The sequence below is a fragment of the Oreochromis aureus genome, linkage group 6 (genome assembly GCF_013358895.1).
Source record: "Oreochromis aureus strain Israel breed Guangdong linkage group 6, ZZ_aureus, whole genome shotgun sequence".
NCBI classification, from domain to species: Eukaryota; Metazoa; Chordata; class Actinopteri; order Cichliformes; family Cichlidae; genus Oreochromis; species Oreochromis aureus.
Window position 1 is genome coordinate 18,458,728 of NC_052947.1, and position 24,956 is coordinate 18,483,683.

At 41.5% G+C, this 24,956-nt stretch overlaps 1 protein-coding gene across 6 annotated transcripts in view; it reads left to right on the forward strand.

Moving 5' to 3' along the window:
• The window catches only part of bnc2 (basonuclin 2), a 165,634-nt gene extending 144,666 nt beyond the window's left edge, over nt 1-20,968 (forward strand). For 5 of the 6 annotated variants that reach the window (XM_039613796.1, XM_039613798.1, XM_039613795.1 and 2 more), the window contains 2 exons: nt 6,403-8,801; nt 15,569-20,968. In XM_039613796.1, the coding sequence (XP_039469730.1) occupies nt 6,403-8,801; nt 15,569-16,379 (3,210 nt within the window). In that variant the 3' untranslated portion in view covers nt 16,380-20,968. Of the gene's footprint in view, nt 1-6,402; nt 8,802-14,400; nt 14,475-15,568 lie in introns of all 6 variants that reach the window. The other variant, XM_039613800.1, reaches the window with a different exon arrangement.
• The last annotated feature ends 3,988 nt before the right edge of the window (nt 20,969-24,956 follow it).

A 24,956-nucleotide genomic window follows, 5' to 3' on the forward strand; every position in this document is an offset into this window, starting at 1 on the left:
ACAACTAACACGCAGTCATGAATTTTTAACCAAAGCCTGAGTTAAATCAGGTTGAGAGGTGAAGGAAGGGTATCTTGTGGCCTGCTGCTTGATCAGTGTGTCTGGTATAGCTAAATAAGCCCCGTGGCCTCTTCATATTTACTCACACCAGAGCCCAGCAAACAGCGCTCTCGGCCAGTGATGAGAATTATATTGACCAAGGCAATGCCCTTTGCACGGTTGTTAATTATATGATAAAGCAGGCATAAAACTTGAACAGATGTGTTCCAAGTTCTAATCAGTAATGTAAGTTGGTGCAAAAGGTCTCGTCTGGATTTTCTTGAATCAATCGCTTGCCTTTTGGATTTAGTACTTCTAGCTTTTTTTTCTGAAAAAAAAAAAAAATCAAGCCTAGTAAAATCTAACATTCTTTTAATCAGATGTTTGGACTCCAGTATTTTATTCCAAACTAAGCTGGTACTTGTGAAAATTATTTTTATTAAGCCATTTCTAAAGTATCCCAGAAAAGCTGTGTGTGAAATTCCAGTCACATGAATGGATGCTGTTTACATTTTGCAGTCTGAAGTACAATAAGCTGTCATACACATTACATACATATATTACTCTTTCTTTGTGAAATGTCTGTCCCTGCAATAAGCATGCACTGATTTGTGATTGCTCCACCAGAATACTGCTGTGTGTCTACTTATATTAATAAATATACAGCAGTGCATTCACTAACTTTCACCATATAAGATGCAAGTCAAGCTTCTGCAGCATTGAAAACATCAAGCATATAGGGCGCATACACGTGGTCAAAATAAATTCTTCTGATCTGCAGATCATAAATGAGGAATTTACCAAGATCACAGAGTTCAAATTTCCACCTCTAAGATTCTTTGAAATGTCCTCCACCCACGTCTGGACGTAGCTACTGTTACTGATTTCCCTGTGGTTCATCACAGGGGAAGAAGTAGAGCTGGTTGTTCACACATGACCTCTGACCTACCATTGGGGAGCCAATGGGGAAGCGTCCTGTGTCTTGGGAGCTCTTGCCCTCTGATGTGATGGCTCCAGGCAGTGGGCTTTGCGTGAACCCATCACCCATGGCACTGCTCGCCACTAGATATGCTGCATTATTCATACAGCCCAATATAGGGTGGGGAGAGAAAGAGAATATGGAAAAAGAAGCATGAAGGTTCAAGACCTTCTCAGATCACAAGGAACTTCTGCTTAACCTCCCTTGAAGTGGCCGACACAGGAATAGAGCAGGGCTTTTTTTTAAATAAAAAAAAAAAGAACTGGATCTGAAAGCAGGACTGGAGATCAATGGGGATTCCCTCGAGGTTAAATGGAGATTGCATTCACTGTAAGGTGATTGGTGAATCAATGTGGTTCCCATGGTTTGGTTTGCCATTGTGAAAATTGATCCTGACTAATACAAGCAAATGCTCTTATGATCAGTACAGATATTTTTGTGAACAAGTGTAGCCATATTTATGCACAGACTCTACAGTAAAGAGTGGTCTATATGAGGGTAGGCATCCTCCCATTTAAGTTAGTACATACTATAGTGCTTTAGTTAACCCAATTATCTACTCTTTGATGAATCAGTTGCGAACAGGGACAGAAAAATCATCATATTATCTCTAGATTAACTCCATTATATTCTACCTGCTTATTAGCCCATGGATACTAAATATAATTACCAATTATTTGCAGCACATGAAATCATTTGAACCTTTTTAGATCAGAATAACGGTCTGTCGAGTTGACCAATGAGCTCCTGTCCCTCTTTATGTGATATTAAGTGGTGATCCCTGCCCGAAAACTAGTAGCTTACTTTCTGCAGCTCCTTTACTCATGAGGGATCGCCACAATGGGTCGCTGCTGATTTGCACCAGATTCCTTTCCTGATGCAGCAGTAAATGGATTTATGTCTCCTCCCAGGATCAAACCAGGGAGCTTCTGCTTGCTAGGGAAAAGCGTAAACCACTACAGTGTGTATCCACTCTGCCCAAGAACTAGTAATAATATGAATCCAGCCTCATCTCTAGAGCAATAACTTCAACAATTCCCAAATAGGATATTTTTTACACTGTGATCTGCACGCTGTTAACAAATTATACAATCCTTTTTCAGCCAAATTAAGGTGGCGATTACACTAAACAGTCATTAAATGTGGGCTAAACATCAAGTTTGTTAGACCTAGATGTCTCCATTAAGTTTCCCAAAGTTGAAAAAATGCTTGGAGTTTTACCTACACCCTCTTCACAGATAGTACAAAAAGGGTATTTTCTTCTGACTGTCAAAAATAATCCATTTTTTTCCTCATTACAGAAACACTGCAGAACATCAGCAGTAATAATATATCAGTAAACCAATCAAGCAGCCGACCCGAATCCCTTCTACGTCTCTACTGTATACAAAAGTATAAGTGTAACACTGTGTATTTGTAACATTTCCCCTTTTTCTCAAAGCCTGGCTCTCTCTCTCTCTCTCTCTCTCTCTCGCTCTACTGCTTTCTGAAGAGACTCGGTCAGTGAGTATGATAGGTGATGATTAGTGAAAAGCATATACATGTTAAGCTGTTAATCCCTAATGCACACCATCCACTATAACAATGCTGCTCGCCCCAGCTTTTAATACAGCCCAGCACATAAACTGCTAATTGCATAATTGCCTGATTTGTTTTAACTGACACTGGTACTGGCCCATGACAAGGCCATCATTTGCTCATCCTCATTGTCAGCAATCTGCAAGGTAGATGCCCAACTACACACCCACTACACAACATCCAGCACCACCACGGTAATAGAGGCGGCGGTGAATTAAGAATGCGTTGCGGCAGTGCAGAGATGAATAAATACAGCAGTTGCTAGATTAATTCTGAGAGACGTGGAGGGAGGCAGATAAAATAAACTAACAGCAGAAGCTGTCCACCAGATAAAGTGGGTACCCCATCGTCTCTCTGCTGTAATTATTGGCTAATAGTCATTAACCTGGCAAACAGAGGTTTAGCTGCATTGTTTAAAGGACTCTGGGATGGATAATGACAGACTAATATGTCATAGCACTAGGGGAGATGGGGGAGGGGTGGATTAATGAGGTTTTACTGGAGGGAGTGTACAAGAAGAGGTGGGGCACGACTGGAAAATATAGGGGGAAGAGGGCCACATTAAGCTAATTGGAAGATGAGTGCCTACTTGTAAAAGTGCTTCTAATGGCATATTTGTTTCTCTCACAGCATCAGAGGGCTAATGCAGGGGAGTGGAGTTGTGACACTCACGCCAGTGAGGAATACAGGGGACTGTGGTTGTCTGCAAATGTGCGTCCACACACATTAGATGCTCATTTTAATATAAGAAATCTGTTTTTATTAAAATCATCGATTTTAATTTAATTTAACATCGACTGTTAAATTTTTGGTTCAAATGAATTATTTTGCAGTGATATTTGCGAAATATGTTTTTTCATCAATTCCAGTCTGCAGTGGCTTTTTAAAACACACACACACACAAAAGAAAACTTTTGTTGAATGGTCTTTTTGGCTTAAAGACACATAGCTGCACGTACATGAACTGAACTTCAGTCAAGTGTGTCCCCTTGCATCTTTTTCTCATCAGATTTATCCCAGTTTTGGATTTGTGTTGACGCTGCACCAAGGCTGACCCAGCCCAAACGCATGTTGACTGGCCTCCAAAAGTCAATTGACCAGTGAGCGAGGAAGGCCTGGATAGCCTCCACTCAGACAGGGTCCAGTGCATAGCAGAACTGCTGACCTGTTCTGACAGCTGGCTGGCCCTAATGGGTTGCAGTTTGGCCTGTGTCATTGTGTTTGGCTTTTGTTTGTGGGGAAGTGAATGCACATGGTTGGACTAGCAGAGACTTAAATCCATGTCTAAGTCCCGTTTGACTCAATCAATGATTGAGATGGTCAGAAAATCGTAACCCACTGAGGCTTATGAACCTGTAAATTTTAGCAGCTTTATTTAATGATATTGCTAACAGCTTCAGACTGTTTCCTGGCATTTATTAAACAGATTTCCATTAGAATTATCTCCTTGTTATTAACCTATGATTCTCATGAATCCTATTTTAATCATGAATTGAACATCAAAGTAGAGAAAATAGGAAACTGATATTTTCATTTTAATTTAATTTAATTAAACATTGCCTGGCTGTAATCCATAAAATGCAAATATTCTTTTTCTGTTTACTGCTCACAAAACAGAGGCACCATTCAAACTAACGCAACATTTAAACTGCATTTAAAATAATTCCTGCCTGCAATCAGAGGTGTAACTGTAGGTTACCTTGATGTGTTTCAACACAACACAGATTAACATATATAGTTTTTGACACTAGGAAATATGAATAGACCGCAGCACTTCTTAGAACTACAATTCCTTAAGAAACATCCTGGTTGTGTAACTATTTAAAGATTCACTTTCTAATTTGCTTTCATTTTTTCTTTCAATTAAATCAGATGGAAGTACTAATGCCCAGATGGCCATGCAGTATGAAATAATAGTGTCCAGGCTAGAATTTAAAGTCATACCTCCAGGCTAAAACTCCAGAGCGCACACAGAATGAAAGTGTAAAGTGTTTTTTAATGTATATTTAACAACAAATACCCCAGTGACTATTGATGTTTCGTCTCAGAAGAATCTATTTCTACAGTATATCTAAGGGCATGATATGAAACCACTCACACTTTTATTTTCTCTGCGCTTCTGCTCTTCTTCCTCTGTGTCTCTCCCGTGCTCTCTCTCTCTCTCTCTCTCTCTTTTGCTGTCTCTCTTTAAACATTTATCTTCTGTTTTCTCCTTACAGGCCCTTTGTGCTTTGTGATGTTGGTTTTTACAGCTTTTTACTCACTAGAGTTGCCATTTATCTTTTATAGATGCCAGCAGCTAGGAGCTCTAAAGAAATGTTACCATTTCAGTGTGACTAATTGTCATCACTTGTGTTGCTCCCTTGATGTCACTTGCGCCTGGTCCCTCAGGAACCAGTGTGTGAACTGCAGTATTTACACTTTCTCTTTCTTTCAACTTGACTATTTCCATCTTGTTCACACAAATATCACATTTTAGAACAACAGCAGAGGAGGCATTAGTGACGAACGCTGTCATTAGTGCTTCAAACCAGAAAGACATGACGGTTCACAGAAGAGGACAAAAGTACAGGGTCGTACTTTCATTTTCAAGATTTGACAAGATTCTTCTTCCACAGTCCTTCACCGTCTTTTGACATGTGACAGTGTGCACACTTGCAACGAGTCTGAGTTTCTTATTAATGTTCAGCCATTAATAGCAATCTCCAAAAGACACTAGCCAAGCAAAGTGCTCTAGTTGGAGTAAAGCCCTTTTCCCACTGGAGCGGTTCTGGTATCCTAGGATGGAAACATGTTTCTCATCATTCCCAGACCTCTAAAAACACAAGAGCTGGAAATGACATGGGATGTAATAAATTATCTATTGTTAAAATTTGTTATTTTACACTTTTGCTATTTTCATTGGGAGATATTGTCAAATGCATAATTGGTTAAAGACTGACAACAACATGGATATTTATTACACAGGATTTCACCTTCAGCATTTTAAGTAAAAGAGGCTGTGTATTCCTCCAATCTCATTGAAATATTGATCAGATTTCCATTTATAGTTCCGCAGGTTGCACAACGTTTAAAACGACATAAACACATGATAAATAACTACACTGCCCAATGATAGGAACACGATATCAATGCTGCTATCAAGGCATCATCATCAAGCACCTTGAACAAACATGAGTTTTTATCTCTTTTATTTGAGCATCCAAACCCATTCCTTAAATGCATAGTGTCTTCCCTCAAGCATTGCCTCGGAGATAGAGAAAGCACTAAGAAAATTGCATGTGAACTACAGCATGGTAGTGAGTTGCATTAATTATTCTTCTATTTCTTCTTTTCTTTTTTTTCTCTGGCTCCCACAGTTTTGTAAATATCCCTAGGTGTAGTTTGTGTACAGAGGGAGTCCCTGCAAGAGTTCAGTTCTTTCTCTCAGATTAATATGCCTCCAATGCTTTGAGTCACAGAGACTTGCTAAAAAGCCCCACCTCAGTGCTTTTGATTTGTTTGCTTAAAACGTTATTGAACTTGTTACTCTCATCATGGTGTGATTAATGGGCAGATTTTCAGGAAAGATTTCTTCTTAAAAATGAATATGTGAAGAATAGATGGAAAAGAGGGACAGTGGAGGAGGGAGATTTTCAACAAAGCTCTGTTAGTTACTTGTCGCTCCAGGGGCCTCTGAATTTCATGAGCAGAAATGCTCGCTCTCACAAACTAACCCTTGCTCTGTCTTCTCCTTTGACCACACTGATTATTCACGATCAATAAAGTATTTTTGTCTTCTCTCTTGTCTCTTCTGGGGCATCTAGGATGCTGCAGGCAAGGTGCTGGACCGCTGGACCATCATGTCCAGAGAAGAAGAGATCATCACCCTCCAGCAGTTCCTGCGCTTTGGTGAGACCAAGTCCATTGTGGAGCTGATGGCCATTCAGGAGAAGGAAGGTCAGGCAGTTACAGTTCCTTCTTCCAAGACAGACTCCGGGATAAGGACATTCATTGAAAGTAACAACAGGACCCGTAGCCCGGGGCTCCTTACACATCTGGAAAATAGTAGCCCATCCAGCATCCACCATTTTGAAAATATCCCCAATAGCTTAGCCTTCCTCTTGCCCTTCCAGTACATCAACCCAGTCTCTGCCCCCATGCTTGGCTTGCCCCCCAATGGCCTCCCAATGGAGCAATCTGCTCTGCGGCTCCGGGAGCCCAGCCTGCCAAACCAAGGAGAACAAGTGGAAACCAGCGAGTCAGAAGTGTCCCTATCACCATTCCGCACAGGTCCAAGTCCTAGTCGTGGAGCGCTGGGAGCCATTAACAACAACGCCGAACCCAAGACAGAGCCCAACAACCGGGCATCTCCCATCTCACCAACCCCTTCCACCCAGCAGGCTCAACAGCAGCAACAGCAGACACAGATTCAGCAGCAACAGCCACAGGGCCAACAGCAGTCCCAAAATCAACCTCAGCAACCTAACAGCTTGAGTGACCACCCGGTCCACCACCATTTCATAAAGGACGAGCAGTCAAAAACAATCACCCATCCTTCCTTTTCCTCCAAGATGCATCGCATGCGCCGCATGGGAGCCACCTCACGCAAGGGTCGCGTTGTCTGCAACTCTTGTGGAAAAACCTTTTATGATAAAGGCACACTTAAGATACATTATAATGCTGTACACTTGAAGATTAAACATCGTTGCACCATCGAGGGCTGCAATATGGTGTTCAGCTCACTACGCAGTCGCAATCGTCACAGTGCAAATCCCAATCCGCGGTTGCACATGCCCATGCTGCGCAATAACCGCGACAAGGACCTCATCCGTGCCACTTCTACCACTGGCACACCTGTCATCTCAAGCACCAAGAACGGTGGTTTCACACTCACTAGCCCCGGAAGGCCACCGCTGGGCTTCACCACTCCACCAGTAGACCCTATGCTTCAGTCGCCTCTGCAAAGTCCACTGGTGTTCCCCTCCCTGAAATCAGTGCAGCCAGTTCAACCAGTGCCCCCATTCTACCGAACACTACTGTCCCCTGCAGACCTTGTTAGTCCTCCAGTGTCACTGCCCACCAGCCCCATCATGCCCACCACTACCAACAGCACTACTCTGATGGACCAGCAACAGCAGATCCTGGCTGCTGCAGCTGTGGCCTCTCATAATAATGTTCATGTGTCAGATGCAGGACCCATGTCCCACCGTTTACCAACACCTAGTGCCAATCACGACCTCACCAATGGCAGCAGTGACCCCACGCCCAAAAAGAAGCCTCGTAAATCAAGCATGCCAGTAAAGATTGAGAAAGAAGTCATCGATGTGGCTGATGAATATGAGGACAAAGACGATGATGATGACGATAACATGCACCATAATCACCACCATCACCAGTCATCTCTTCTTCACAACAATGTCAAAATTAACGGAAACTGTAATAGCAACAACAACAGCGCTAGTGGAAATGGGAACCACAGTGGTGGAAGCGGGCAGCAATCCCCTTCCCAGGATGAGATGAGCCCTGGTTTAGCTCTGAGAGGAATGATGAGACAAAGCGAAGATGAATGCCACGAAGGAAATGGTAGTGACAGCAGAGGTGGAGCTGCTGATCTACGCTGCATGGACAGCTTTACCTCTGAGGATCAGGACCACGAGAGAGACTTTGAGAATGAGTCTGAAAACTCGGATTCAAAGATGTTTTACCGTGATGAGCTGATGGATGTGGAGGATCAGCAAAAGCACAGCAGGGGTGGAAGGGGACTGGAAAAGGAACAAGATGATGAGGGTAGTGAGGAAGCTCATTTGAGAAAGGAAATGGAAGGAAAGGGCAACTCCTCACCCTCCCCTCATCACCCTCCCATCAAGATCAAAGAAGAACTCAACGATCCAACTTACGACATGTTCTGCATGGGCCAGTATGGCTTCTATAATGGGGGCATGGCAGCGGCTGCTGCCACTGCTGCAAGCATGGCTGCGCTTCACGAGAGCTTCATCACTTCGATGGGCTATGGTTCCAGCCCACCCAAATTCCTTTCTTCTCGATCACCAGAGGGAGATCCATGTTCAAGTCCTGACCCCAAGATCTGCTATGTCTGTAAGAAGAGCTTCAAGAGCTCCTATAGCATGAAACTGCACTACAAGAATGTGCACCTCAAAGAGATGCATGTGTGCACTGTGGCTGGCTGCAATGCTGCTTTCCCTTCCCGGCGGAGCAGAGACAGGTTAGTGGCACAACTTTGAAAAGTTACTATATATTTTTTTAACATTGGCAATCACAGGTAGGTTGGATTCTTATCATCTAATAATTACCTACAGTAGGTCTAAGGGTTTGTTTTATAAGGATCAAACTGTATTAATTAAAAAGACATTGCTTTAAAATGTAGTTCAGTTGTTGTGAGAGATATTTATTTTCATTTCATGTTAACATAAGAGTGAAATGCAGTATTTCAGTACTATATGACATTATCCTCGTTGGCCTCCACTTAACATCTGTTCGCTAAGTTGAAACTAAAATGGATTCGGGAACATCTGCTCAGTGTCAAGTCAAAGTTTAGAAGAGCAGGAACACATACACAGACATTTAAACACACACTACCTATCAAGCTTCCAGCTTCAGTGTGTTGTTTACCTGCCCTCACTACCTCACCTTGTCACCGGGAGATGAAGGCGCATACATTAACAGACAGCGGTTTGTCAAACCACTGCATTTATTAGCGCATTAGAAGGTGAGGCTAGCCTTACTCACCTGGGCTTGTTAGCACATATCAGTGGCACGCATGAACTGTGCATGTATGCAGTAGAAACACTGACAGGTGGAGGTACATAACGTCATTAGTGTCCTGGTTAAGCAATGGCTCCCAGGAAAAGACATATAAATATTTTTTGCAACAACTTTTGAATTTTAAATTTAACGAGTGGCTTTTATGTACATGTTGAAATCATTTTCATTATACATAAATATCAGCGGTCGATGAATTCATATTTCTGGTGACTGAAAATTGGCCAGTGAACTAATCAACTATATTCACTTGGGCAAGTTATGCACTCATTCAAAATAAAGTATAAAATGACCCTTAAAATATAAATCCCACTCTAAAAAAACCCAGTCTTAACCAGTTGCATGCTTTCATATACTGTACCTTTGATAAAAACCTATCTGCTATATTTACCAGGGTTACTCGTTCTATTCTGCAGTGGAGATAGTGATGAAAAACTTTATCATCCAATATGCGCAACAAGTGAAGCTGACTGCAATTGTTAAATTCATTCTTTCCAGAGGGACTTTTATATTTTTCCTCACAGTTTTGTCTCTCTCACACAATCCCTTCATCGCTCGCTCTGTCACTCCACCAAACTCTCCCCTCCTTTTCTACCCTAAGCTGTTTCTGTGGCATCTGTTCCGACCGCTTTTTGTTAATTAGCAGCATGTAAATAAGGCAGGAGATCCTGGGACTCTATTAGAATAGGTGTGAGAGGAGAACAGAAGCAGCAGAACAAGAGGCAAGTTGGCGTCCGCAAAGGTGCAAACCTGCTGCTCACCTGATGCAGCTGTGCAGACAGCAGCGAGATGACAGAACATGTTATCGTAGCATGCGTTGCCTCGGTGTGGTGCACTGCCACCAGCGAGTGCGTTAGCTCCCTTCTCCTGCCCAAGGCAGGACTGTTCTGCTGTGCTGCATTTGCACTTTCACACGTTCACTCTCTCTTGCACACATAAGGGAATATACAAATAGATAAAAAGAAAAGCATTTGCTCAGATACATATTATATCTAAGTATTTAACCACTTAATGATGCAAAGTGTATGACAAAAACAACCGAGTAATTTATCTGAACTTTCAAAAAGCTGAAATAAAACTTCACAGACCTTTTATTGGGGGAATCTAACACAAGAAAATGCTCTGATTTTAAACAGATGTCATAGAAGTAAGCAAAAAAGAAACCGTGCCACTGATAATCTGCAGATATTGCCCAGATTTTTTTTTTTTTTTGTTTCGTTGTTTTTTGGTCAATTATGTAATTGAATCCCTTCATACTGGAATCTGTTGACATAACCACATAATAGTTTTGACAGCAGATGACAGACTTCTGTGAAGTAAATGAGGTGACAACAGTGAGGAGAATAATGAAAAAAACAGGAGGAACGCTTGTGTGGGGAAGGTGTCTTTTCACAAATACACAGTTTGATACAAAAGCCTGGGTTGAATTTGGTGCTATAACAAGCTCAAAGATGACTTCACAAAGAAAAGATAGCATCTACATGTGAACTCTTCCCTCTTCCTGTGTCAGAATGGATGTGTGCGTGTGTGTGAAACAGTTTGACACCAACATATACAGTAAATGTCATTCAAACACATACATATATACGACAGAGATCATTTGCAGCAAGGACTAAGTAAAAATAGTGCATCTAAGCCAAGGCTGCACAGCACAGCTGTAGATGTGTAATACACTATTATTTCCACATTTTTCCTGATAGCATGTGGGGCAAATTACTTTGCCGCAGGTTCAAACAGGGAATAAAACAACAGACAGAAGAGCACCGCATAGCTCGAGAAATCCTTGAGCTTTGAGACGAGTCAATACACAAGCCGTGCTCTCATCAGATCTGTCCCTGGGTAATCCTTTAATGACATAATGTATGTTTGAGTGTAATGGTAGCAATAAAACGGGAATATAATTTAGCTGTTTTCATCAGAGCATTTGCTCTGATAAGATTAAGAAACTGCACGTACAAATGTATTTGCTCAAAATAATATCTCAAACATTTATTACTAGTAAATTTAATAAGTCAAACTACATTCTTTCTCCTAATTAGATTTTTTATTTTTTTTGCAGACACAATCGGCAATAACAATGAATAAGCAGCTCTTTCGGGTGGCTCACTTTAGACTTGCTAAAACAATACTTAACCCACTGCGAAAAAGAGGAACGTAAAGCAGTGGTTATTTATTTATTGCTTTACAGCAGAGATTACGACATGATACAGCAACAGGAAAGTCCTCTGCATCTCTGATAAGTCCACTCACCGAGTGAAAAGCCAAACGCGCGTAAACGCAGCATCAGACACCAGTATCAAAAGCTTGTGCATCAAAGTAAAGAAGAACACAGAGGTGAGGTCATTTGATCTGCAGGGTCGATGACACTCAGAGTAGGATTCAATGCGAATGCACCACCACATAAAAACGTACCACTGGTGTTAACCTGGGTTCCAGGCACTGTGGAATAAACAGCGAGACATACAAATCCACATGAAAACATCCCTGCTCGTGGATGCTGTACATACATATTGAACAGGATCATTTAAAGTGCCCTTGAGCAAGCATGTAATGTGTGTGTTTTTGAGTGTTAAACAGAGCAACATACAACGCGTGTGTGCGTATGCGTGCGCGAGAGTGATTTTAAAGCGGGGTGTTTTCCCTCAGCCTCCTGACTGCCTGCTGCACGGGGGTAAATGATTGCATATTTATTGTGGGGAGTGAGCAGCGTCGGCACAAGTGTTGAAGAAGCTGCATAATTAACTGCTGGAAAGGCAGGTAGCAGTAATCATCACCATTATTAGCCTTTTTAATCATCATTTTTAACTGATGACAAGATTGCCGTACCTTTCTTTTTTCTTTTTTTTATTTAAATAAAAATCAGCCCACACTAGTTTTATTTTAAACCTTCACCTGAAACATTTTAACCTGCTCCTTCTTTGTCGCTGCGGCAAGCAGGTGATCTCCCTCGTTCGCATTCCCATGGTGCAACCATGCGCAGCACATGGTCCCTGCATGGGCCACTGCAAATGGAGAGAGTGAAGGTTAATTATGTTGGAGAGTTTCTTTCCTCCCCTCTTCTTCCTCTCTCTGTCTCCCTCCTTTTCCCTTGGTCCCCTCACAGCATGTGGGCCTGGCTCCTCTGCTCCACAATCAGCTCTCTGTTTGTCTCCTTATAAACAAAGGGCATGCTGCTAATAGAGAGAATATGTTAGCAAAAGCCACTTACATTAAACTATCTGCTGAATAAAAAGCTTCAAGCATTACATCCCCTTGGTTTATACTGACAGCTTAATTGTGATTCATTTTGAGGAGAATAAAGGGAAATTATTTTATTCTTAGATGAATAACACAGAGACGCCCATGCAAGCTGGCTGTCATCATCAGAACTCGAGTTCTAAAACTGCAAGCGATTTCAAGCTGAAACCTGAACATGTACAATAAATTGTTGTTTTTATGTGGTATCAAATGCATATTTAATTTCCACTCACTCATTTCTTCAGGAGTACTCAAAATCATTGTGTGCAGCTTGCGCCGTTCGAGAGGCTGGAGCGGTGTGAAGGAGATATAACAGTGACAGAGAGTGATAAATGTTACTAAAACTCTTGTCCTCCCACTTACACCCAAAACCTCATAATGCACCCCAAATGACAGGAAAGACAAAGAACCACTGGTGCCAGTTTAATACCACTCAGCCTTCTATCTCATTTACACATTATGAGTCATTTAGACAAACATACACACGTGTATATACACACATAAGCGCTGACACAAAAGCAAGGGCAAGGGCCATCAGATGAACCTAAAGATGATTAACGCCGATTGGGACAGGCACACTCTCACTCTGCCTCCTCTGCACAGTCAAAAATGGGCTCTCTGGAGGCCTCCCCCGTCTTTTGGGCGAAGATGAGACTGTCAAATTGGTTTGCAAGCCACATTACTGGCCAACAGGGAGGTGGAAATGGAGGAAGGAGGGAACTCAGGAGCTGGTTTTGGGGGAGGAAAAATAGAGCACAGTGAAGAGGAGTGATGGAGGTGGAGGGACGGAGGGGAGTGGGAAATGGGGCAGAAAGTCTAAATCTGATAAATGAAGGGATGAGGGCATTATGTCCACTGTGTGTGGATTCAGCTGACTTATGCTGAGCATTTAGGGCAAGGAGGCACTGCAAACAAAAGGGTTAAATAATAATGAAGATGAACTTGGCTCTTTCTCTCCTCTACAATTCTTGTAATTCAATATTTTGTAAATGGTTACAAATGATCCAAAGTAACAGTTTAATTTATTTGAGGATTTCAGTAAAATGGATAAAAAGATTCTAGTGGTAATTGTCAATATTTTTCATTTAACTGCTATAGCTTTAAAGAGATTTGGTGTAGCTAATTCTGCAGTTTACTTACTGCATGTATGACTAGATAGCCATGGTTAATTTAGAGCTTATTAGCAGTGAGAAGGTGTTGTAATACAGATGGAGACATGTTGCAAAGGACCTGCCTACCTGAGCATCATCAACAGCATTCTTAACCTCAGGCTTAACAGAGCAAATCTGTGTGGCCCCTCTTCACATCTCAGTGTTGGTTGGCACCCTTGCACAAACTGTGGCCTTTTTCCTGATTACGCTGATCACTGATTACAGCATTTTTTATTTATTTTTTTGCTGTACGCAGAAACACTGTGGTCTCTCACAGACAAACATCCACACACGCATTTTAGACATGGGTATAGAGCGCCACAGACACTGAATCACGACGGCCGTATTTTAGCCATCAGTTAAACCATATGGGTACAACTGCAGATTCAAAAGATAAAAAAAGAAAAAGGGATTTATAAAATCTTTTTGATTGCAGCACGTGGAAAACAGAATATATTTTCTGTTTTTCCACACGCACAAACAGAGAAAGGAACGTGCAAAGACACACACGGTCACACACACACACAGTGAGAGCCACAGCCAATCGATTTGCCACGCTCTCCACAATGCTGACGATGCTCGAGTGGACGGGCTCCTGGTTGCTTGGTTCACAGAAAAGGGTCCCTCAAATGAATGTATTTTTACCTCTTGCAGGACAATGTCGGATAGGGAAGTAAATAATTAAAGGAAAGGGACCCTTTTTGACTGCATCAACCCTGCCACTGCTGGTAAGCTCTACTATCCATTGTGACTCCATTTTTGCCCGTCCTGCTAAGGACGACCTTTTTTTTTCCTTTTCTTTTCAATTTTTGTGTTGTTTTACACACATGTGCCCTCCCTGCATGGAAACCCTTCACATTAAAGGCACTGAGTGATTGCATATTTTTATTTTATTTTATTGCTGGCCTGATGTGAGAAGAGCAGACCGTGTGTATGCTATATTATGGCACAGGTCATTGGTTCCTTAAATTTCTTTTCTGTGTTACACAGTTTTATTGTCACGTGTGTACTGTGGGTCCCCTTTTTCATAGTGTCACTTTGCAACTGTGAAATAGGAGCTTAAAGGGAATAAATAGAATAAAGGGAAAACATTTGATTTTCAAGCCCATTTCACTTTGCATCCTCTAGCATGGCCTTGTGTGCTAACTGAAATCCCCACTAATTGTATCCTGGCTTAAGCATGGCACTTGTTACTTGGTTTCTTTCATGAGCTGTAGCACCTTGTGTTTGGGAAAAATGCCCATCTTAATTAAATCCAGGGCTACATAAAGACATGTTCATTGAGGTGCTCGATTAAGCCACCTCCAATAGGGAACGAATGCGATAATCCTGTCAGGGCCTAGTGCTAATATGCTATCCAGTTCCCCTCGATTATCACATTACCACAGCTCGAATCAATTGATAAACTCCCATTCAATATGGTGGAGTATTTAATTGAGTCAGACTCTATTGGATTTGAGGGCTGTGCAGTGCAGACATGCTGACAGTGGTAAACACTAGCAGGATGCTCTCTCTCATTGCTATGTTAGTACACTTTTTCAGCGGAGAGCTATCGGATGGATTTCTGTCTGTGTGCGGGCCTTTTTTTGTACCTTTCCTGACAGAAACAATAATTACACACAGAGCGCTTCCAAAGATATTGAATCTTCTAAGCTTGGCACCATTTCACAGAAGTAAAATAACTTGTATCTAAAATATATGACTGTAAATACAAATGCGTGTATTTCAACTGTGTTCCTATTTCTATTTGAGATGTAATCTACATTATTGATACACTGGCAGCATTCTGAGTTATATCTCTAATTGTCCCCCTGCACATTAGGCACAGCTCCAACATCAACCTGCACCGCAAACTGCTGACCAAAGAGCTGGACGACATTGTCCTGGACCCCCAACTCACGCCACTGCCCAAGGACCTGCGAGCTGAGTTACTGGCCAAGATCTACGCTGGACACTACATGGGCTTGGACCCCATGGCCGGCATGGGCCTCGGAGGTGCCAGTCTCGGGCCTGCCGGGCTGAACCACATTACCCATTCCCCCATGAGCAATGATCATCCTCACTATCCTCTCAACCAAGACTTTCGAAACCACCACACCAACGGCTTCTCTCGGGGCCAGCCAGACGACTACATGGTTTTGGACCTGAGTACCACATCCAGCGTTCAATCGAGCAGCAGCGTCCACTCCTCACACGAGTCAGATGAGGGCAGCGATGAAGGCATCCTATTGGATGACCTGGAGGAAGAGGGAGAAGAGGATGAGGGCAACAGCGAGGGAGAGGACTTCTCCCAGCGTGCCGAGGGGCGGGCTGATGGGGGATATCGGGATGAGACGAGAGAACTAAAAGATGGACAAAGTGAGGGGTTGGACCCTTCCTCCTCACCATTCCTCCTTTCGTCCTCTGGAGGCAGTAATGGCAGCAGCAGTGGGATCCTCTGTAACATCTGCCACAAAATGTACAGCAACAAAGGAACCCTGCGTGTGCACTACAAGACTGTGCACCTACGCGAAATGCACAAGTGCAAAATCCCCGGTTGCAACATGGTGTTCAGCTCTGTACGCAGCCGCAACCGACACTCTCAGAACCCGAACCTCCATAAAAACATGCCCTTCTCTACAATAATAGACTAAAGAAATGACTTGTTACTCTGCCCTCCTGTCAGAATGCCCGCTACTCCCTTCATTCCTCATCCTTTTTCCTCCTCAAATTAGCTTTTAACCCCAGCCCAAGACCATCAAATACAAGCTAAATGCCTGTATGACCGTCCTTTGAAAGTCATTGCGAGACATTTCTATCTCCATGTATAAAATTAATTGACTCTAAATACAGTTTATTATTGTGTCCTTTGACTTTTCCTTCTTTGGAAGAACAGGATAACACTCTAGAGCATGGAGAGTTGTGTTTTCATAAGCCCCCTCCATCCTTTCCTTTCTAACTTCTCCCACTTTGTGTTTATTTCCATCTCCAAAAGATCCATTCAAACTCTTATTTGTGACTTTGCCTTCAGATATGATAGTATTGAAAAAAAAATAATAAAAATTAAAATGTTCTCGTTGTATTTGTGTAATGATAGCTTTTAAATGAACCCCTTACAAAAGCATGATAGCTTCATTTGTAAATAATGTCCCAAAAGGCTTTTGGTGTAAAAGAGTTGTGTTGATGGTTGTTTGCTTCTTTTTTTTTTTCTCCCTTTTTGGGATTTTATGTTACAGTCCAGTAAAATACTTCCAGCTATAGGCAAGAAAGCGGTAGCATCTTACTAGCTTGACTCATTTATGTTAGCTTCAAAGACACATTTTAAACTGAGTCCTAAGGAAAAAAAAAGAATATCACGTGACTTGTTTTATCTACTTGTTAGATATTCAGAGGTTGCCGGCATGCTTTTTTAGGCTCCTACACTGATATCATTCTCTGTATTTCTATTGATTTTTTATTTTTTTTTGTCTGTTATGTTTATGAGCTTTAGTATACCAATTCAGTTTTTGCACTTTGCATCTATACAAGGGGATGTGTAATATTAATATAATGAGGATTTTTTGCAATGCTGAGTTTTAGGTGTTGTTTGGGGTCATCGATGGCTACGGTGCCAATGGAAGTGACAGTACCTTCAACATTCAACTTGTGCCAGTTTCTTTTTGCACGCGTTTCAATGTCAAACCCAGTTTGATGACAGAAAACATCTCCCCTCCCTGAACAAAACCTGAGATCTGCCCTCATTGCTGAACCATTTATGCAGAAGGTGACAAAAGTGACTCCAAAACAAAACCAGGTTTGATCATTATGAACTGCTGTTTCATAAACACAAGGGAGTAAATACTGATAAAGTCTCTCTTTCCTTAAAAGAAGCAATGTGGGGTTTAAGGCATGCTTTCTGTAGAAGAAAGCATGTTAGTCAGTGGAAGAGCTGGTGTTTGTTCTTACAAAAAGCATCCTAATGGAATACGACAGTCCCATAGATTTTAAAAAAAGGAGAGGAAAAATGAAAATAGTCCTTCAACTGTGACCAAAAGATAAGTGTTTGCTAAAAAAGAAAAAGAAAAAAAGAAGCTCTTTCAGTGTGACATTGTACTTAAATCATGCCCTGTTTGATTAATATGATGCACTTGAGTCTTAAAACATTTTGCTGTGATATTGCGCCATTGGTTTCCATTGCTGAGCATAAAAATGTTGCCATGTTTTGTTTTGTTTTTTGGCTGTTGGTTGCACCGATTTTTAACATGTCCATGAGTGTCTTATGGTACAACTATTTCCAGTAATTGGGCAAAGTAGCCAAGGGAAGGGGTATTTATTAGTGGGTGATGTATCTCCATAGAAATGTTTTTTGTCCGCTATATTTTTCTTTGTAAAAAGACAAAAAAAGTAGAGATCGTTCCTCAGTTTGACTTGTTTCTCAGTGTATTAGCAATGCCATGTGTTACTGTACAAGGAGATCTACTCTTACTTGACTGGTGCTACACACAGTGGGAAAATATGCAGTGTTATGCGGTGTGCTGTACAGTATTCACAACACCTTACATCCATAACAGTGCTCAGTTCCACTTATTTCATACTTAGGCCATTTTGCAATACAGACATGACCTATTCTATTGAAATATTTCATGTCTTTTTTAAAGACTCCACCCATATGACACATGCAGTTTTTAGTTCTCTCTTCTCAGAGATAAAAAAAAGCACGAGACAGAGAGAGCTGAGTCTGATGGAAAGGTTGCGGAGGTGGAAGGCTGACTAGGGAGGAAAGGATGACAGAAACGATCATTAAAAATGTGCTGTTTCTCTGTTACCTGGAGGCGTCCCGCCATTCCTGCTTCTTCTGTCTAATAACTCACTTGTCACTACCTTACACTGCCAGACGCCAAGGTTGCTGACAAGACTGTGACACTGACGGGAGAAAAAGAAGAAAGAGCGTGCTTTGAACAATTTAATTTGACTCATTCGCTTAAGTTGAATTCAATTCATCTGATCATTTTCTTTGCACGCTTATTCTTAGTCAAGGTCGCCGGTAATTCAATTCCTTTCTCTCACTCTGTTTTTCTCTTTGTCTGTCAGAGCGCAGGCATTTAACAACCGCCTTACCCATTTCTTCAACCCGCCACTCACTTACCACCTCTACACGCCACAGCGCAGATCCTACAGGGACACACGCTAATAGTGTATGCTTAAGTTCACTGGACGGCCATGGCATAGGAAAAAGGGATGGGTAATTGCCTGTTTATCCCAAGTGAAGGGAAAATTGAGTACAGGAACCCCTGCCTTCTCCCAGGAGTGGGTTTCACTGAGGCGCTTGCTGCCTCATTCACTCATTCGATCCCCGCGGCCCTCACTCTGACAGAAATAAAAAAGTGCTACTCCAGGAACCCTGCTGACAGCTGTCTCTCTAACACACAACCACACACACACACACACACACACACACACACACAGATGAAAGTGGCACAAGACCTAGGTGACTTGTTAACCTCTAGTGAAAGACAAAAAAGGGGCATAGAAACATATTCTCACAGCAGAAATGACACATTATTGACGCAAGTTAGAATAAAGTCTGACACGGACAATATGAATCTCCTGAAAACATTACATTTTTTAAGTCTATTTAAGGGGTCAGCAAGCTGACAGATTGATTTGAATTCAGTAGAATCATCAAACATCACAATGTGCTCTTGTCACCAACCTCAGCTTCAGACTAACATCTTCCTTATGTTATGCTCTGTATTGTCCATTTCTTAATTATCAACTGCAGAGCTGCCTCACATACAAAAAAAACTGAACATCAGAGGAAAAAGTTCCCCTACTACACCGTCCACTAACTACTTCAGGCTCTGTCAGAGTCTTGGATGGTTGCGGTTATGTCAGCAGAGGTTCAAGGGTCATGAAACAGGGCGGAAATAAAAAAAAAATGCAAATGACTGTGCTGTCCCCAGCTGAACAGATAAGGGAGGGATGCTGGGGAGGGAATTGGGCTTAAAAAGTGGTGAGGCTGGACCTTGCAGCAGTCACTTAACAAAGCAGGGTAAAAAGTTGAAGACAAAAGAAAAAAGCTCCCCAGGACTCGTCGCTAGGTTCTTCTTCATTGCCTGTTTGAGAGCAGTCAATCCACCCCTCTCCCGTACGCTCTGCTCTCCTCTGCTCTCCGTCTTCTGAGAAATCCAGTCTTTGAATTTCTTAATTCTTTAACCACATGGGTCTGGGTGCACTGTGCTACCTAGTGGCCATGCTTTGGGACAGCAGGAACACATCACTTAGATTGCTCATCGGCCCAGACCGCTGGAGCGAATCTTAAATATTTGATAAGAGCAGCATCAGTCATCAATTATTCTGCAATTCTACCGAGCACACTGAGAGGGGAAAAGGATGGCAAAGGGTGGAAATGCCTGACCCGTTAATCGCTGTCCATTGTGTTCACGTCACAGAGTGATAGAGTAGAAGGTGCGAGCTGAGAGAACGAGCAGTGACAATGCATGCAACCTGTTCAGTTAATGTAGCTTATGGAACAAAGTGAGGTTAAAAATATTTAACAGGATGTCATTAGAAATATGCAGTTAGATGAAAATTACACACACGTGGGTTTGTATAGATGCTTCAGTCTCATGTCTCATGTTCTAAAAAGGATGCCCTCGTTAATTTGAACTGGAACCTGTGAAATGTCAGTTATCCTGAACAAAAAAAAATTATGCTGTAAATCCATAAAATGTTGTCCATTGTATTTTCAAATATATTTTACAGTCTTAAAGTATAAATAGCTTGAAGAGCTGGTGAACTTAGATTTTAACTTTCACTTGTTTTTTTTTTTGTGTGTGTGTATCTAATGCATTTGTGTCTGTGTCTTAAGAAGCCCGTGTTGCAGCACTGGCACTCAACAGCATTGCATGGCTACATGGTCGCACTGCAAAGAACAAACAGAGCAAAGGAGCTTGTGTCACTTTGGTGTTAAAGTGGTGATTTGGAAGCCTCATGAATACTGTATGTTACCTAAAGAGGTGTTCCCCATTAGCAGACAGACAGAAGGAAAAAAAAAGATCCTTTTTAAGAGACTTCTTTTTCTTTCTTTTAAGCCTTTCTTGTATTTGTTTCTGTATCATAACTGTCTATGGTTTTTGCATAAAATGCATAAGGGTTTTGGGATGTAAATGGAATTTTATTCATATTTTGTCCAAATACCTCTTGTAATTTGTATCAGAATTCTTGTACAATTTTTATATTAAAGATTTATCATTCACTGGCATTTTGTCACTGCATTTTTTCAAAGGCGAAGGACGCATAAAGTCTTGTTAAAAATAGGATCATTTTTAAACACTTATTTACCTAAAGTAGCTCAAATGAAGCATGCTACAAAGTGAAAAATGGCAGCCCAGAAACAATGTGTCAATCAAGCCATTTTAACAAGACACTGTGATTTCAGCTTTACCACACTCATTAATTACCCCATGATAAAAATCATTAGGGAAAAGGCTATCTTGACCAATTAGTAGACGATTAGATTAATAGAGTTATTAAAATATGTACGGGCATGAGGAGAAGGTACTACTGGTGTTAGCAAATTAAGTAAGATGGTCACTTAAAGAGAAAAATAAAAGACACACTGTAGCTTTGTCTGATCATATGCTGAAATTAAATTAAAAGAGAACGGCTGATGGAACTACTAATGGGCTGAAATACATAATAGAGGAGCTTAAAACTTAACATACAGAAGAATATTTACTTCTGTGAATGTGTACAACAGACAAAGGCAAAACATTTAAATGGCATAGCATTCGATAACCGACAGGAGAACTGGACAAATGCGGCGTTGTTTTGCACAAGCAACCTGCGCTGACATTTTGTGATGTGACCGAGGGTCGAATTACAAATTGATATGAGCTCCAGCAGGGATGTCGTGTTTGCTCTGGTAACCAACAAGAACATAATGCCTCCTCCCTCCCATCTGTGAAAGTGCAGGAGTGACACAGGCCTTATTGACCTTGAATTAGACACCAGTCCTCTTTGTCACACACCAGCTCTTTGATTCCCTTGCTGTTAATAAGTGCACCACGCACATGCACTTTTCAGAATAATAGCTCTGAAATGTATTGATTATATGCAGGGTTAGTAAGTGATACCCACCTGCTTCTGACAGATATCCACCCATGTTTAACGCACACACACGCGCGTGCGGTCCCTTTCTTGGTGATGATCTTCCACCATGTCGCCTTGAGGTCACTAGGCTGACTCGCTACATAACTGAGCACATTTCCGGCCGCGACAGGCCATCGATTGGCCTGACAAACACAGCAGCCCTCTGCTAACCTTTGAGATGCAGAAAGACAGAAAGAGAGCCAGGGTGAGCTTAGCCGTGTCTAAACTGTAAAATGTGGAACAGCTGACAAGGCAAGGATGTCCATCACTTCATTTGTCTCTCTGACGATAAAAATTCTGTGATTAGTAATTAGTTAGTCCAGTGTGTAGCCAAATGCTTTGAGATTTCAAAGAAACGAGGCAGACATTTTAAGGCTGACTAAGGTTGACTTTAAAAAGATTTCAGATTGGTTTTTAAGGGTTTATAAACATGTGCAAACCACATTTACTGTACATGGATGAATATAAACACAGATTTCTTTTCCAACCACCAAATATCAGAGGAAATTCAAATGACTTAGGTATGACTCTGTGTTTTACGGGTCTTTTCAAAGATGCAATGAAAATTTCTGCATGTAGTTCACCGGGTTTCTGGTTTGTCACACTCGAATGTCTTTGGACTGTGGGAGGTTGTCTAAGATGTCAGAGGGAACCAACCTTAACACAGACAGAACATGCGAACGCCACACATTAAAGGTTTGGTAGAAGAGTCAGGATTCAAAAGTGTTCTGGTTGTGTGGCAGCTAGCTGATAGACGATATGTGCACTATCACTGACGGTAACATTTGAAGCAGAAAAATGATGCAGTACAGTTACACGTGTAGCCAAATTGATATTCATGCTTTTATCAGGTGATTGTTTTATATTTATTTATATATTCAGCACTGACATGCTATACACAGAAGATAAAAGAGAAGCCAGACTCACTATCTGTGTCAGGTTGATACCATTTAAAAAGCAGTTCAGGCAACTAAAATACTGTGATAGACTTAATATTGGTTCCAAATTTTAAGGTAAGAATAGAATACAGGAGAACAGAATGTGCCTCATGCAACTGAGAAAAAACAAAACTGCTCAAAGAAAGAAATCAGAGTCTGAGCTGTAAACTTAGTAGTAGAATTGTCTTTTCTACAGGGTACACCAACATAGTCCAAAGGAAAACTTTAAGGCAACATGAGTCAGCTGTGTTTTTATGACAAATGTGTAAAAAAAAACATCCTAAAGGACCTATGTGATTAATTCAACATAAGGCACACTTAATGATTTTTTTATGGCACCACAGCTGTGCCCATCTTAGTAGCTGTTTGCCTGCGGAGAGCCTACGAAGAAAGATTTTCAACGCATGCCAGTGTGCTCCTGTACAGCCCTGTGAAAACCCAGTGCATAGCGTAGGTCAAATGCTGATTGGTTGACAGGTAAGGAAACGACAGCAGAGTTCACCAAAAACATTAAAGATTTAAAAAAGTATATGAAAAGAACAAACTGTGGCTAAAGCAGACACTTTTCATGGTTTTTAGTGCCATCTCAGCTTTGGTATAACTTTGCTTTCTTCTCCACAGGTGGCTGCTTTACCAACAACAGCACAAGCAAGCATTTCCCACAGAGGACTGGTTGAACCACATACTTTGGGCACTGCATCCATTTGGCAGCAGATGCTCTCAGCAGATAGACACGCTGTCCCTAGTTCCTTATGGCCTGCCAGCACACTGCCAATGGAGAATGGTGTTAGGCCCACATGGGGCTCCACACCGATGTAGCAAAGCAAAGAACCTAGAAAGTCATTAACATTCAGCACCTTCAAGTGACCTTAGGTGAAATAGGAGCATCAAGGAAAGCAACTGAAGTGATTACCAAAGACCTCAAATGATCCACTTTATTGACATATAAAACAAGGTGGTAAATAGAGGGTTGTCTAGTCAACTGGAGCCCTGAATGTCCGATCATCAGCGACAAAGTGATGTAGGATGAGCAAATCGCTTCCTCTGTGGATGCTCCTTTCATTTTAAACCCTCAATTCGGCGGACAAATAACTAACCCCAGTTTGTTTTGTTTTTCTAAACAATGCAATTTGGACCTACTCACTTTTAATGCACAACATTAATTATATAATTATTTTGCGTGTTTGTCCTGATCAGTATCTAATCACTTTATTTGGTCACTTTGTGTATGTCTTTTGCCCTGCCTCCCTCCACTCACCCTCAACCGGTTGTGGGAGATGGCTGCCCCTCTCTGAGCCTAGTTGTGCTAGAGGTTACATCCTGTTAAAAGAAACAGGTGTTTTGGTTATAATTCATAGCATGATTACCCCGTATAAACCGCCTCCTTCCTACATCGGAAGATGCCTTCTCTATGCATCATTAGTTGTTGCAAGGTCGGATGCACGTTTGTTGTTCATCATCTTTGGTGTCATTGTTGCTTTATGAGGCCTCACAATGACTAAGTTCACAGCCCTACAGCAGAGCTGTACTGCTACTCTGACCTACACCCCAGCAAAGCTCCTTCGTTCCCTTTTTGTTTTGCGTGTTGCATTGTTTCCATTCTTTCATTTGGGTTGTGTTGCATTATAGTTTGTTCTCTTTTAGTAATTACCCGGGCATTACAGTCGGCTTTTTGCTTTATTCACAGCCAACTTAGTCTCAAGCGGTGACTCTGAAACATTTTATTGAATTTAGTGCAATCTGTCAAATCTTCGAGCCCTTTTAACAGCAAAATGTGAGCTGTATGTGTGCCGCACATGAAAGGTCGTTGTCATAATCTCAGAGTATTCAATTGTGTGCTGTTAAATTTAGAGTAAACGGTGTGTGGTTAACTACCTCAAACTACTGAAATCTGGTCTTGTTTTGTGCCAAACTCTAAGTCATTTAGTTTATTCTTGGTTTGTGCATTTTGTTTCTTTTAAATTTTTGTTCCACCGCTGGAAGGATGCCTTTTTTATTGCTGTGGCTCACCAGTGCGTTTCAACAGCAGGGTTAACTACAGAAAGGGCTTATTTTATTGATAATTTATTTATTTACGCTTAGGTTTTAGAAATACGCATAACTTCTTTGTTTTCATTCAGAAGCTGAGGGTCTGAAAGTGACATTGGCTGGCTGCTTTTG